The 15,047-nt window shown below is 40.3% G+C and overlaps 1 protein-coding gene across 8 annotated transcripts in view; it reads left to right on the plus strand.

The window, feature by feature from the left end:
• The window catches only part of dnah5l (dynein, axonemal, heavy chain 5 like), a 425,035-nt gene that overhangs the window by 165,855 nt on the left and 244,133 nt on the right, over positions 1-15,047 (plus strand). For all 8 annotated transcript variants that reach the window (XM_069913293.1, XM_069913291.1, XM_069913294.1 and 5 more), the window contains 7 exons: positions 903-1,031; positions 3,726-3,941; positions 5,247-5,393; positions 5,482-5,654; positions 13,024-13,202; positions 14,493-14,680; positions 14,833-15,027. In XM_069913293.1, coding sequence (XP_069769394.1) covers positions 903-1,031; positions 3,726-3,941; positions 5,247-5,393; positions 5,482-5,654; positions 13,024-13,202; positions 14,493-14,680; positions 14,833-15,027 — 1,227 coding nt within the window. The remainder of the gene's footprint in view (positions 1-902; positions 1,032-3,725; positions 3,942-5,246; positions 5,394-5,481; positions 5,655-13,023; positions 13,203-14,492; positions 14,681-14,832; positions 15,028-15,047) is intronic.

Genomic DNA, 15,047 nt, shown 5'->3' on the forward strand with positions numbered 1-15,047 from the left:
ACTAATCGTGCTGCCCCTGTTATAATGTACTTAGGTTTTGCCAGTGATTCCAAGGAGAACTGCTGGTGTGTCCTCTGTGCAGATTATCTCATCTCTGTGTTTCATACCTGACATTTGGATGCCTGAGCAAAGATCCCCTGGTCCACTGTTGGATTCACCACTGAGCACAAAAAAAATCTGTATTGAAGGGCTGGACCTATTTCACATTGGCTTTGCAGCAGAAGTAACTGGCATATGTGACACATTAATTTGATTGGGTCACTGATCTTGATTATAAAGGTACATGAATGCCAGTGTTTATTTTGTTTCTCTATATATTTTTAATTAACTTATGTGGTGTGCTGTTACATCAATATTTTTTTTTTAAATTTCATAAATAACTTTGTAATTTGGTTACTTAATATATTTGAACCTGGTCCAGGACCAGTATTTCATACACCACGTGAAACCCACTTACCTCTAAAAGATCGCTTTATTTTGGAAATCAAGACCTTAAGGTAATTTGCAAACATGGATTGCAAAAAGTATATGTGGCAACAGGAAAGTGATGAAAATGCTGTGTCTGGTTGGAGAAGAAATTGATGTTTCAGGTATAACATCTTGGATTGTAAATGTTATGCTTCTGCTTTCTCTTCACAAAATTATGGGCATTTCAGATAGTGATTGGAGTTAAATAAACTTAGTTCATCCCTGTCAAACGTGATCAAAATGATTGACAACACAAATAGCCTTTATAATAGAAGTTACAAAACTGGTGGGAAAATAATATTACATCAAAGAAAGAAATGTTTAAAAATTAATTTATAATGACATTGAAAATGCACCCTGAATAATATATAGTACAAATAATGTGTTTAAAATATGTCAAGAATACTAAAGTACAACATTTTGTCTATTTTCAGGCTCATCTTCTCAGTCTTTTTGACAATGTTAATAGAGTGGGGTTCAATGAAAAAAATTATGACCAGATCCTTTGCTTTCAATCTCAGGAAGGAGAAAAGGTTGATCTCATTGAACCAGTTATAGCACAGGTGAGAAGAGATTCCAAGATATTTGAAGAATATTAAGGGATTACAGTTCATCTACTCAGGAAGACCAAGAAGTTTTACTTATTGTAGCAACTTACATTTTTTTTTTAAAACATGCAGGCTCTTGAATGAACATTTGCTTGGAACTAATTGATCTTAATTTTTATTGTAATCTCATGCTCTCTAAATTGTGCTATCCCAGATGAAAGGTTACGGCCTGAAATGTTGACTGTCTATTAGCTTCCATGGATGATGCATGGTCCGCTGAGTTCCTCCAGCCTTTTGTGTGTTGCTCCAGTTTCCCAACATCTGAACATTTTCTTGATTTCATCTTTACCTGGCTGTATGAATCTCAGAGATATTATGCTAGTCTGTTAGCAGAAAATCTCTTCTCTCTGTACTCACTCTTTTATGTCAAATGAACTTAAAGTTTGTTTAGGAGAACTTTCTTAATCAGTGGATTTCTGGCCTATGGGAAAGACTGCTTTGTTGAACTTTGTCCTAGGAAATGAGCTGAACAAAATGCAAAAGATCTTGGAAAAATGATCATAACATTAAAAGTTTAAAATAAGAATGGAAAAAGATATAAATTATGTTATATGAAGTATAGTCAATTAGAGAAAGAGGAATTTTAAGGAAGTAGAAATAGATCTGCCCTGAGTAAACAGAAATAGAAGTGTTTTTGCCGCAGGATTTATGAAAGGAAGAGAAGGTTTGATAAAATATGACCAGTAGATTAGATAAGGAGCAATCGGTGGATGCAGTGTATTTGGATTTCTGGAAACAGTTCAAAACCATCTCGTACAGGAGGTTGATTAACAAGATTAGTACTCTCGGAATTGGGAGTAATATGCTGACATGGATGGATTGTGAATAGATTACTTGATAGAAAACAAAAAATGGAATGAATGAATCCTTTTCAGATTGACAAGCTATGACTAATGGAGTATTACAGGCACTGGCACTTGGGTCTCAACTATTCATAAAATATATCAATAATTTGGCTGAAGGAACTAAATGCCATATTTACAATTATTCTGAAATAGGTGGCATTGTGAGTCATGGGTATAATCAATGTTAAAGAGGTAAGGCAAGTTGAATGAGTGGTTGGGAAAATGGCAGATGGAATATAATGTGGAAAAATGTGATGTCATCCATTTTGTTGCGTATCTCAGAAAATAAAAGGGCTTGTTAAATGAAGAGTGATGTGCTCATGTTTATGTTCAAAGGGAACTAGGTGTACATGCACACAAATTACAAAGGGCAACAAGCAAGTTAGGAGGGTAATTGGTATGGAAATCTTCATTACAAAAGGATGTGAAATTGCAATTGTATTGATCTTTAGTGAATGCTCCTTTGGTTTTAGGATGAGTATTTTTTTCATTCAGAAGAATTAATGAATCTGCAATATTCTCTACTCAAGAGACTGTGAAGGTTCAGTCATTGTGTTAAATCAAAATGCATGGATAGATTTACAGACTTTAGGGAATTATGGAATATTGGATTGTACATGGAAATGGCTCTGAGGTAGAAAATCAGCTTTAATATTGATGAATGGCAAAACATGGTTGAAGGGTGTGGCCTGTCTTTGCTTTTATTTTTATATGTTCCTATATGTAGTCCAGCAAAAGATAGAGAAAGTCAGAAATTCCAGGCCTGAGTTTTCACAATGACTAAAATGGAGCAGAGAAAGAATATTTGACAGCTTCATTTGTTAACAAGCTTGAAACAGTTTGATTACAGAAAGTTCAGAGACAAAGAATGGAGATAAGAGGGAGCACAGAATGTATTGGCAGCACAGGGGACATATTTACATATAGGCTTGTGAACAGGACGCAATTTATTCAGGGAGTATTTATTCAGGCATCACCTACGGCTCCCACCAGCGTTGTCTCCGCTCCATCCTCAACATTCACTGGAGCGCTTTCATCCCTAACATTGAAATACTCGAGATGGCAGAGGTCGACAGCATCGAGTCCACGCTGCTGAAGATCCAGCTGCGCTGGGTGGGTCACGTCTCCAGAATGGAGGACCATCGCCTTCCCAAGATCGTGTTATATGGCGAGCTCTCCACTGGCCACCGTGACAGAGGTGCACCAAAGAAAAGGTACAAGGACTGCCTAAAGAAATCTCTTGGTGCCTGCCACATTGACCACCGCCAGTGGGCTGATATCGCCTCAAACCGTGCATCTTGGCGCCTCACAGTTCGGCGGGCAGCAACCTCCTTTGAAGAAGACCGCAGAGCCCACCTCACTGACAAAAGGCAAAGGAGGAAAAACCCAACACCCAACCCCAACCAACCAATTTTCCCCTGCAACCGTGTCTGCCTGTCCTGCATCGGACTTGTCAGCCACAAACGAGCCTGCAGCTGACGTGGACATTTACCCCCTCCATAAATCTTCGTCTGTGAAGCCAAGCCAAAGAAGAAGAGAGCCTGAGAAGAAAGTGGCCAAGTGCTTCTGTGGCCAATTCCACCATTTAGGGTAGATAAAGCATAAGGTTGAATTAATGCTTTTATTGATATGGAGTCACCAGGATTGAAAGGAGTTTGTATGAAAGGTGCATGATGAAAAATGTTGCAATCTAATTTCTCTTTTTATTAGATAATTATTTTTTATTAAGTAACTTTTCTCAAAGGTATGTTTTCAGACTGATCTGTTGACATGTTATCTGATTTTAAATTATCTCAACCTTTAGGGCAATGTGGAAGTCTGGCTAGGGCAGCTCTTAAATGGAGTCAGAAAGACAATTCACAGCATTATTCGAAGAGCTTCAATAGCAATTACTGACAGTGAAATTAAACTATACGAGATTCAAAATATGTTCCCTGCACAGATAGGTTTACTGGGTATTCAGATGATATGGACAAAAAACTCTGAAGAAGCTTTGAATCATGCCAGATTTGATAAGAAGGTAATGGAAATTAATTCTGATTTATTTCAGTCACTGTTAAGGTATACAAATATTAATATTTTCTATTCATTCCCAGATTCACTTTCAATAGGATTAATACTCATTTTGTGAACAGTTGCTTCATTTTTAGAAGCAGGTTAAAATTTTGACAAAGCTTTCAATCGCCTAATGAATCCTGTTTTCCATGTGCCTTTCTGAAGTGTCATAGGCAGCACAGAGGTGCAGTTGATAAAGCTGCAATCTCACAACTGCAGTGACCTACCTGGGTTTAATCTCCACCTCAGGAACTGTCTTTGTGGAGTTTGTATGTTCTTTGTGACTGAGGGTTGCAACTGGGAAATGCAATTTCTTCCACAATCCTATTATGTACAGTTTGATAGGTTCATTGGCCATTGTAAATTGCTTCTCATGTATTGGTAAAATATTTGGACAGGTACATGGCAAGGGAAGGTTCAGAGCGGGTAGAAGCCAAATGCAGGCAAATGGGACTAGTGCAGATAAGTAGCTTGATCAGCATGGACAAGTTAGGAGGGAGGGCCTGTTTTCTTACTGTGCTATGACTCTGAGTGGTAGAATCTGAGAGGAGTTAATGGTAGCATGATGCCAGTGAAGTGGTCAAAGGAAATACAATGTTTAAAAGGGCTTGGGCAGGTACATGGATAAGAAAGGCCCAGAGGGAGATGGATCCAATCCAAGCAAATGGGTTTAGTGTAGATAAACATCAGGATCTACATCAGGATGAGTTGGCAGAAATGTGGGCAATATGAGCTGTGCTGTATAATTCTATGATGTTGTGAATAAAATGAGTGTGTCAGGTTATCCATCATATAGTTTTATTGTCATTCATATATTTATCACTAATCCTGTACTTAGATGGCAATACATTGTGGATATCTTTGTATTAGGCCTCGACTGTAATAGGCCAGATTCAACATCTGACATTTCCTGGATTTCTAACCTCCTTCTTGATTGTTGCTGGTGCCTCTGGCCCTTCTCTTGCCCACTATTGAGATCTCTGGCCTCTCCTTTGTTTGATCACAGAATTACCAGTCTTGGGGTACTTTTACTTCCCTCTCTACTAATTTTTGAAAATTACTGCAATTAATATATATGTATCAATGTGCCACAGTTTTGTTCTGCCCTTTTCCACAATGTTTTTTAAATTCATTCCACAATTCAGGTAAGGCCTAATTTTGAACAAAGAAAGCATCATGATGTAAGGGTGAGATGTAAATAAATCTAACAAAACATGAAATATGAAGAATATAACTGAAAATATTAAAACATCAAATATTTTTGGTATAGATCATGCAAATAACAAATCAAGCATTTCTGGATATGCTTAATGATTTGATTGACATGACAACTCAAGAACTGACAAAAATGGAGCGAACAAAATATGAAACACTTATCACCATCCACGTACACCAGAAAGACATTTTTGATGATCTGGTATGTAATTCTGTTTCGTTGAACAAATGTCAACAAAATATGATGTCTGGTATATGTAATCCTATTATTTCTTGCAATATTAAATTAGGTTCGGATGAACATTAAATCTCCATCTGACTTTGAATGGCAAAAACAATCCAGGTTTTACTTTGTAGAGGACACAGACAAATGTATTATTCAGATCACAGATGTTGAATTCAACTATTGCAATGAATACCTAGGCTGCACAGATAGACTTGTAATAACACCATTAACTGACAGGTAAGATGTACTTGAAAAAATGTTCATTATTTGAATTATGCAGAATATTTACTACTCATTCATCAGTGTAGTATTATACTTGAATATATAATCCAAATATGGTCACAACAACTTGCATACCACCCTACAATGGCCATTCCTTGTACCTGCAAATTTTGAAATTGAATTTTTTTTACAAAGTGTAAATCAGCATCAGAATCAGATTTATTGGTCATAAATGTGTCAGGAAATTTGTTTTGTGGCAACAGTGTTGTTCAGAACAAAATGCAAAATTACTACAGATTATAATTTTGTAAATATGAGATTTAAAAAAAAAAATTCAAGAGTAGAACACAGGTGAGGTAGTGTCCATAAAACACACAACATTACAGGACAGTACAGGCCCCTCAGACCTTGATGTTATGCCGACCTAAGTATACCAACCAAAAAAAACGAAACCCTCCCTACCTCGTAACCTTTTATGTTTCTTTCATCCATGTGTTTGTCTAAGTCTCTTATATGCCCCTATTGTTCCACCCTCCACAACTACCCCAGGCAATGCATTCCAGGAACCCATAACTCTCTGTGTAAAAAAAGAACTTACCCCTGATGTCTCTCTTAAACTTTCCTCCCTTCACATTGTACAGATGTCATTTGGTGTTTGTTGCGCCTTCCCTGGGTAAAAAGGTGCTAGCTGTTTACATTATCCATACCACTCATAATTTTGTAGACCTCTATTAAGTCACCTCTCACCCTTCTTCGCTCTAAAGAGAAAAGGCCTGCTAACCTTGACTCATAAAACGTATTTTCCAAACCAGGCAATATCCTGGTAAATCTCTTCTGCACTCTTTCCATAGTTTTCACATCCTTCCTTTAATGAGGTGACCAGATATGAACACAATATTCTATGTGTGGTCTTACCAGAGATTGAAAGAGCTGCAAAGTCCCTCTGTTCCTCCACCCTGTTAAGAGTCTTACCATTAACCATGTCCTCTGCCTTCAAATTTGAGCTTCCAAAATGCATCACCTCACACTTATCCAGATTGAACTCCATCTGTCATTTTTCCACTGAATTCTGCACCCTACCTATATCCTATTTTAACCTACGATAAACTTCAACACTATCCACAATACCTCCAACTTTTGTATCATCCACAAACATTTTGACCCATCCCTCTACTTCTTCAGGTCATTTATAAAAATCAAAAAGAGCAGTGGTCCCAGAACAGATCCCTGTGGAATTCCACTCGTCACTGACCTCTAGGCAAAATGCTGTCCGTCCACTATTACTCTGTATTTTCTACAGGCAAGCCAATTCTGCATCCACACTACCATGGTTCCATTGATCCCATCCTCCCTGACCTTATGAACAAGTGTCCCATGGGGGTCCTTGTCAAATGCCTTACTAAAATCCATATACACCACATCTACCACACTTCCTTCATCAACAAATTTCTTTTGTTTACTCCTCAAAAATGCAATTGGGCTAATGAGGCATGACTTTCCCCTCACAAAGTCATGCTTTAGCCATGGGTTCATTGTCTGTTCAGAAATCTGATGGTGGAGGGGAAGAAACTTTTTTTTAAAACACTGAGAGTGTGTTTTCAGGCTCTTGTGTCTCCTTCCCGGTGATAGAAGTGAGAAAAGGGCATGGTCTGGGTGGTGAGGGTCCTTGATGATAGAAGCTACTTTCTTGTGGCCCCCCCTCTTAAAGATATCATTAATGCAGTGAAGATAATGCTCATGATGGTGTTGGCTGAGTTTACAAACCTTTGTAGCCTATTCCTCTCCTGCGCATTGCCACCTCCATACCAGACAATGAGAATGCCCTCCATGCACACCTGTGGAAATTTGCAAGCGTTTTTGGTGACATACCAATTAAAAAAAAAATTTGGACATAGAGCACGTTTAAGTTTTGAAAGATGAGAGGAAACCAAAGCACCCGTAGGAAACCTACACAGACACTGTGAGAATGTACAAACTCCTTATTGACACCGTTGTGTTAACCGTACCTGAAATGCCAATTAATGAAGAAGAAGAAGGCTGTGTAGTTAACCAGGAATCATGGCTTTTATTCGCAAAAACTAGTGGTACAATAATGAAAGACAATGGGTCCATACACAGTTATACCCAAGGGGAGTGTCTTTAGTGGTAGAGATAATACATGTCCAATGCCAGTAAAGCAGATTAAGCACAGTGAGAGACTGACAGCACAGCACAGATTCACCACAGTCTCCCCCCGGCAGAAGTAGGGTTAAAATTTAAAGGACAGCTGCTAAAGTAATATTCAAGCAGGCAAGCAAATCTACTGAAAGCATAATACAACAATAAAATAAATGGTATTGAGAATTCGCTGACATAGCCAAAACAAGACTAGTAACTATGAGATGTTTATGAATACTGGAGCCTCTCTGGTGGTTTATAAATGCAAGAAGACCTTCTTACCTGAGCAGGTGGTAGTTTTGCAGGAGTGACAACCTTGGGAACTGGCAGTGTTGTTAGTAGTGTGAGATGGCAGGACTTCTGGACCCGCTCCAGAATCAACAGCGTGAGGCAGTGGGGCCTCGGCATGGCCATCTGAATGTTTACTAGGGGGTCACAGGCTGGGGTGGGGCATCCAACCTCTCAGGATCACTCTGAGTAGGGGTGTGCGGAAGGGGAAAACCAGGTGGGGCCAGATCTTTTAGGGGTACAGTGTCCATGCTCCTGTCTGGGAATTTAACATGGGCATAATTGGGATTAGTGTGCAGAAGTTGAACTGGCTGGACTAGAGGGTCTGTTTTACACGTCCAAGCATGTCTCTTCAGCAGTACGGTTCCAGGCTCAGATAGACAGGCTGTCCAGTCCATCACAGTTCCTGATTTCCGAGGAAATGTAAACCTACGTTCATGAGGTGTTTGATTTGTTGCTATACATAATAGCTGCGCTGGATGGGTCACGTCTCCAGAATGGAGGACCATCGCCTTCCCAAGATCGTATTATATGGCGAGCTCTCCACTGGCCACCGTGACAGAGGTGCACCAAAGAAAAGGTACAAGGACTGCCTAAAGAAATCTCTTGGTGCCTGCCACATTGACCACCGCCAGTGGGCTGATAACGCCTCAAACCGTGCATCTTGGCGCCTCACAGTTTGGCGGGCAGCAGCCTCCTTTGAAGAAGACCGCAGAGCCCACCTCACTGACAAAAGGCAAAGGAGGAAAAACCCAACACCCAACCCCAACCAACCAATTTTCCCTTGCAACCGCTGCAATCGTGTCTGCCTGTCCCGCATCGGACTGGTCAGCCACAAACGAGCCTGCAGCTGACGTGGACTTTTTACCCCCTCCATAAATCTTCGTCCGCGAAGCCAAGCCAAAGAAGAAGAAGATACATAATAGTGAGGTACCTCACTGACAAAAGGCAAAGGAGGAAAAACCCAACACCCATCCCCAACCAACCAATTTTCCCCTGCAACCGCTGCAATCGTGTCTGCCTGTCCCGCATCGGACTTGTCAGCCACAAACGAGTCTGCAGCTGACGTGGACTTTTTACCCCCTCCATAAATCTTCGTCCGCGAAGCCAAGCCAAAGAAAGAAGGAGAAAAGAAAAAAAGATACATAATAGGGACTGAATAGAATGTAGCACCTCAGGCAGCACCTCCTGCCACCAGGGTAACAGGGTAACCATGTGTCTTTAACACGAGGTTAACAGTCTTCCAGACTGAAGCATTAGCCCTTTTGACTTGCCCGTTGCCCTGGGGGTTGTAGCTCATGGTGCGGCTAGTGGCAATCCCCTTGTGTAACAGAGCTTGGCGCAGCTCTGCGCTCATGAATGCTGAGCCTCTGTCTGTATGAATGTAACTGGGAAAACCAAAAATACTGAAAATTCTGTCAAATGCCTTAATGACAGACGTTGATGAGACGTCAGGGCAAAGAGAAACCTTGAATATTCGTCGATTACAGTAGGAAAAATACATTTTTGTTGTTTGAAGGTAATGGACATTTAAAATCTAAACTGATCCTCTCAAAAGGTTGGGTTGCTTTAATGAGAGTGGCCTTGGGAGTTTTAAAATACTGTGGCTTGCATTCCACTTGGAACGGAACATCCTCGTTGATGGACAAGAGTGCAGCTTGGGCAATATCAGTTTTAATTCTCTCAAAAGCTTTCAGAGCTGCTGGAGAGAGAGGGAAAGATTTTCTGTCATACAGGGGATGCGCTTTCGTAGCATTGTCACATACCCATTTGTAGTAGTAGGAAAAGAATTCCATACACCTCTTAAGGGTTTTTGCTGAGTTTGGGGGTGGCAACTTCTTAAGGGGAGCCATTCATTCAGGATCGGGGTAGATTTTGCCCTCGTGAACAATGTAACCCAGAATGGGTAGTTCTGTTGCATTGAAAACACATTTACCCACATTAAATGTAAGGTTGAGTTCTTTAGATGTTGTTAGAATTTTTTTTTTAGGTTGTTCATGTTCAGTCTGAGTCTTCCCACAGATAGTGACATTGTCCAGATAGGGGAACGTACCCTGTAACTTGTATGTTCTAACGATTTTATCCATCTCCCTCTGAAACACTGACACACCTTTAGTGACTCCAAAAGGTACCCTTTTAAACTGGTATAGCCCCCCCACTTCAGCCTCGAACACCATATAGGTTTGTTTGCTTTTTTTTAATGGGGATTTGGTGGTAAGCTGCCTTAAGATCGATAGTCGAGTACACTCTATATTGAGCTATCTGATTAACCATTGCATTGATGCATGGCAGAGGGTAGGCATCCAAGTTAATATTATGGTTAATTGTCTGGCTGTAGTCAATAGCCAGTTGTTTCTCAGTGTGATTTTTCACTACTACCACCTGGGCTCACCACGGACTCCTGCCGGGTTCAATCACCCCCTCTTTAAGTAGTCTCTGAGTCTCAGCTTTAATAAACTCATGGTCCTCTTTCCCGTAAGAATGACTCTTAGAAGCAATCGGTTGATACTAGGAAGATAGATTACTGAATAGGGAGGGAGCTTTGATCTTTAGTGTGGACAGACTGCAGTAACTAGTGCAGGGGATGGTAAGTGTGGGTGGTGGCCCCATCGAAATTTAACACAAAAATTTTCAAATGAGATTGAATATCGAAGCCCCCGTAACATGGGAGCGCAGAGATCAGGCATTACGAAGAGCCAAACATCAGCAAGACAATGCCCCTGCAAGTTCAAAGTAACCTTACACTTGTCCCATATAGTTTTTTTTTAAGTTCAGTATAAGCCATCAATATCCATGGGTTCACTGGATATCTCCTCAAATTTAAGGCTTTGGCAACCTTTTCATGAATGTAGCTGTCAGTGCTGCTGGAGTCCATTAAGTAATCGACAGTCTCACCATTCACCTCCCCCTTCATAGTCAACCGTTCCAGTCTGTAACGACCCCCAAGCTTTACAGTCAATTGAGGGGAACTTTGTGTTGATCTCACCTCGCCGTCACTTGAAGTCGATTCAGCGGGCTCATCTGAAGATTCTCCCCTTTCGTGGTTGTGTTCCGTTCCAGTGGCTCCAGGATGAATTTTCTTGGCGCTTCTCTTCTTCTTCTTATCGGTGGGAGTATTCTTTGCTCTACATGCTTTAGCGAAGTGGCCATGTTTCCCACAGTAGCTGCAAGTAGCGAATCGAGCCGGACACTTCTGTCTAGGGTGCCAGCTCTTATTACAGAAGTAACATTTGCCAGGTGTTTGTCCCTTCATCCCCCTCAGGGTTCCAGCACTCCTGGGTGTTTCCTTTTGAGTTTCCAGCATTTCGCTGGACTATGTGGCACTTTTCAGTGTTTTGGCTAGTGTGACTGCTGGACCATAGGTCAAGGGCTCTGTCTCTAGTAGCCTCTGATGGATGTAACTGGAATCGATTCCGTTGACAAAAGCATCCAGCTTCAAAGCATTGCAGTGTTGTTCCACATTGACTGCTCTGACATCGCATTCATTTGACAGCGAGACGAGAGCCAGTGCATAGGCAGCATCACTTTCCCCGGGTTTCTGACATCTAGTCAGCAACTGGTGTCGAGCAAGTACCACTTTCCATGGAGCAGCATAGCAAGCAGTCAGTCGTTCCCGGGCTTTAGCCAGAGTCGTAGCTCCTCGCGTTACAGCAAAAGGGATCTCACCCAATAGGGAATTCAGGTGGCCCCACTGTATTGCCTCATCGACCACATTGTTCCAAGCCATGTAGTAATCAAAAGATTTCTCTGGCCCTCGGGCAACCTGTCAATTATCAGCTGCTCTGGCTTGAGTGCTGCATCCATTTCTGCTAATAAAATTGTAGTTCCAGTTAATGAAGAAGATGAAGGCTGTGTAGTTAACCAGGAATCATAGCTTTTATTAGCAGAAACTAGTGGTACAATAATGAAAGACAATAGGTGCATACACAGTTACACTCAAGGGGAGTGTCTTTAGTGGTAGACTTAATACACATCCAATGTCAGTAAAGCAGACTAAGCACAGTGAGAGACTAACAGTACAACACAGATTCACCACAATGCCACCCTCAAAACTCAAACTTTTTCCAAAATATGGCCATTGGCTTGTTTTCTTAATAATTGCATTGACATAATTGTCCCTGCATAGGTCTTCAGAAATGTTGACAACCAGGAATCTAAAGTTTCTTACCTTCTCCACTGCTAACCCCTTAATGAGGACTGGTTTGTGTCCTCTTAGCTTCTCCTTCCTGAAGTCCACAATTAATTGGTTTGTTTTATTGACATTGTACAAGGTTGTATCTCACTCCTGTATGCTTCCTTATTGCCATCTGTGATTCTGTCAACAACCATGGTGTCATCGGCAAATTTATAGATGGCATTTGAATTGTTCCTAACCACTCTATCATGGGTGTAGAGAGAGTAGAGCAGTGGGCTAAGCCCACACCCTTGAGGTGTGCCTGTGTTGATGGTCAGTGAGGAGATGTTACTGATCCACACTGACTGTGGTCTTTTGATGAAGAAGTCAAGGATCCAGTTGCAGAGGGAGTACATCAGTAATATAAACAGTGCTTCCAGGACTGATTAATGGAATTTTATCGCAGGTCAGAATAGCCAGCATTACCAGACTCTGTACTCCATTTTTCATCCTTCGAGTGATCAATACTATTGCTTGACTCCGACACTGCATGTTGCAACAGTAATCATATTTTAATATTTTACATGGTATATAAAGATATTTTACAAATCTAAATATTTTATTCATAATTTACAATCCCTTGTCATTCTGTCTAATTTACGATCCCTTGTCATTCTCTCCAGTGGGTTTAGCCAACCAAGATAGCCATATTGAAATCCATTTCAGCTGTTCAATTATACACACACAGCTTTTTATGTTCTTTCTGAACACACTTGTATTTTTATCTCAAATTATTAAACTAATTTCTGTTGATGAACATTTCAGATGCTACATTACACTTTCTCAAGCCTTGGGAATGAGCATGGGTGGTGCACCAGCAGGACCTGCAGGCACAGGAAAAACTGAAACAACCAAAGACATGGGGAAATGTCTTGGAAAGTATGTTGTTGTATTTAATTGCTCAGATCAGATGGACTATAGAGGACTAGGCCGCATCTACAAAGGTAAGTGAGAGGAGCCGATGCTTCTATTTTTTTATGCTTGTGCACCTTATAATAGTTGATTATCTATTAGAATTTCAAAGATGTTATGTCATTAAATAGCATTTATATAATGCACCAGGTAGTTAGGAAGATAAAGGCATATCAGCCTTTGTTGCGACAGAGTTAGAATTTAGAACTGGAAAAATATTGTTTCTATTATGCAGAATGTTGGCGAGACTATGCCTAGAGCATTGGTCCTTTTATTTAATAAAGGATATCGCATTAGGGACAAAAGATATTCTGCATCATAATCTCAGGGCTGGAACTCACACCTGGCCCACATCAACAGGAGAAGGTAGATAGCTTTAAGTTCATAGGTGTGATCAATTCCTTATTCTGGCCATCAAAATGGATCAGAACTTCTACTTCTACTGAAGCCTGTAGATGTTTGTTACATAACCAGCATCCCTTAACAACCTCTAAGGATGCATCATTGAAAGTATCATAGTAGGGTACAGCATAGCAGAGGGTTGTGAACGTGACTCAGGCCATCACACATATCCCCTTGTCTCCTCCATTGATTCCATCTATAACTCCTGTTGCCTTGGAAAGGCAGCCAGCATTTTCAAAGACTCATCCTGCCCTTGCCACACTCTCTTCACCCAGTTCCATTGGAAAGATGATTTGCAACTTTGAGATCAGATTCAATGAGTTTCTTTTGCGTCATTATCAAACTTCTGAATGAACTCCAAAATATGTTGCCTTTGTCCATAGCAACAGACCAGTTTCTATAACTCTGTACTTTTATTCTGCATCTTACTTATAGAACCATGCATGGATGTTCACTGATCAGAATGAAAAATAACCTTTATCACTGCTTCTTAGTACATGTGACCATTAACTTGAACTTATCCTGTCATGAAAGGGTAAAGAGGTTGGATCTGTATTGTTTAACATTTTGAGGGCTGAGAGGTTGAAAGATTGGGGTATTGAGGGCTATGGAGAACTGAAAGAATAGCAGTTGAGGCCTGGGACAGATCAGCCACAAACACATTGAATGGCTCGGCTTGGCTTGGCTGGTGAGAGGAGCCAGATGGAAAACTTCTGCCCATGTTTGCTAGTGTTTGTGTGTGTGCTTTTTTGAATTTTTTATTGACTTCCCCAAAATGCTTTATGGTTAATTAAGTAATTTTGAAGTGTAATGATGGCAGTAAAAGGTTAATCATTTATTCAGTGGATAACCCATCAAGCAATTTAGAGTATCACACAATTTGAATATAAGATATGTGAATACTGTTCTTTTCTCTGTAGGTCTGGCTCAGTCTGGTGCATGGGGCTGCTTTGATGAATTTAATCGTATTGAATTACCCGTGCTTTCAGTGGCTGCTCAACAAATTTACATTGTACTTCAGTGCAAGAAAAACAAAAAATCTCATTTTTTCTTTACTGATGGTGACACTGTGGAAATGGACAGAGAATTTGGTATATTCCTAACCATGGTAATATTGCAAAATGAGATGAATTTGGGTTCAAGACAAAATACTTCTGCAGACATTTCAATATGTATTTTGAAATATGTCATATTAATAATATTTTAACAGTGGAATGTTCCTTCTTTGCGAATAATTGCTGAGATAAATTTTAATTTTAGAACCCAGGCTATGCAGGACGCCAAGAACTACCTGAAAATCTAAAGATTCAGTTCCGTTCAGTAGCCATGATGGTGCCAGATCGTGCCATTATCATGCGAGTCAAGTTGGCTAGTGCCGGTTTTCGTGATAACCAAATCCTTAGTCGTAAATTTTATACTCTCTACAAACTCTGTGAGGAGCAATTATCTAAACAGGTAAACAAAATTATTATAGT

Source organism: Narcine bancroftii, chromosome 1 (assembly GCF_036971445.1).
Source record: "Narcine bancroftii isolate sNarBan1 chromosome 1, sNarBan1.hap1, whole genome shotgun sequence".
Lineage (NCBI taxonomy): Eukaryota > Metazoa > Chordata > Chondrichthyes > Torpediniformes > Narcinidae > Narcine > Narcine bancroftii.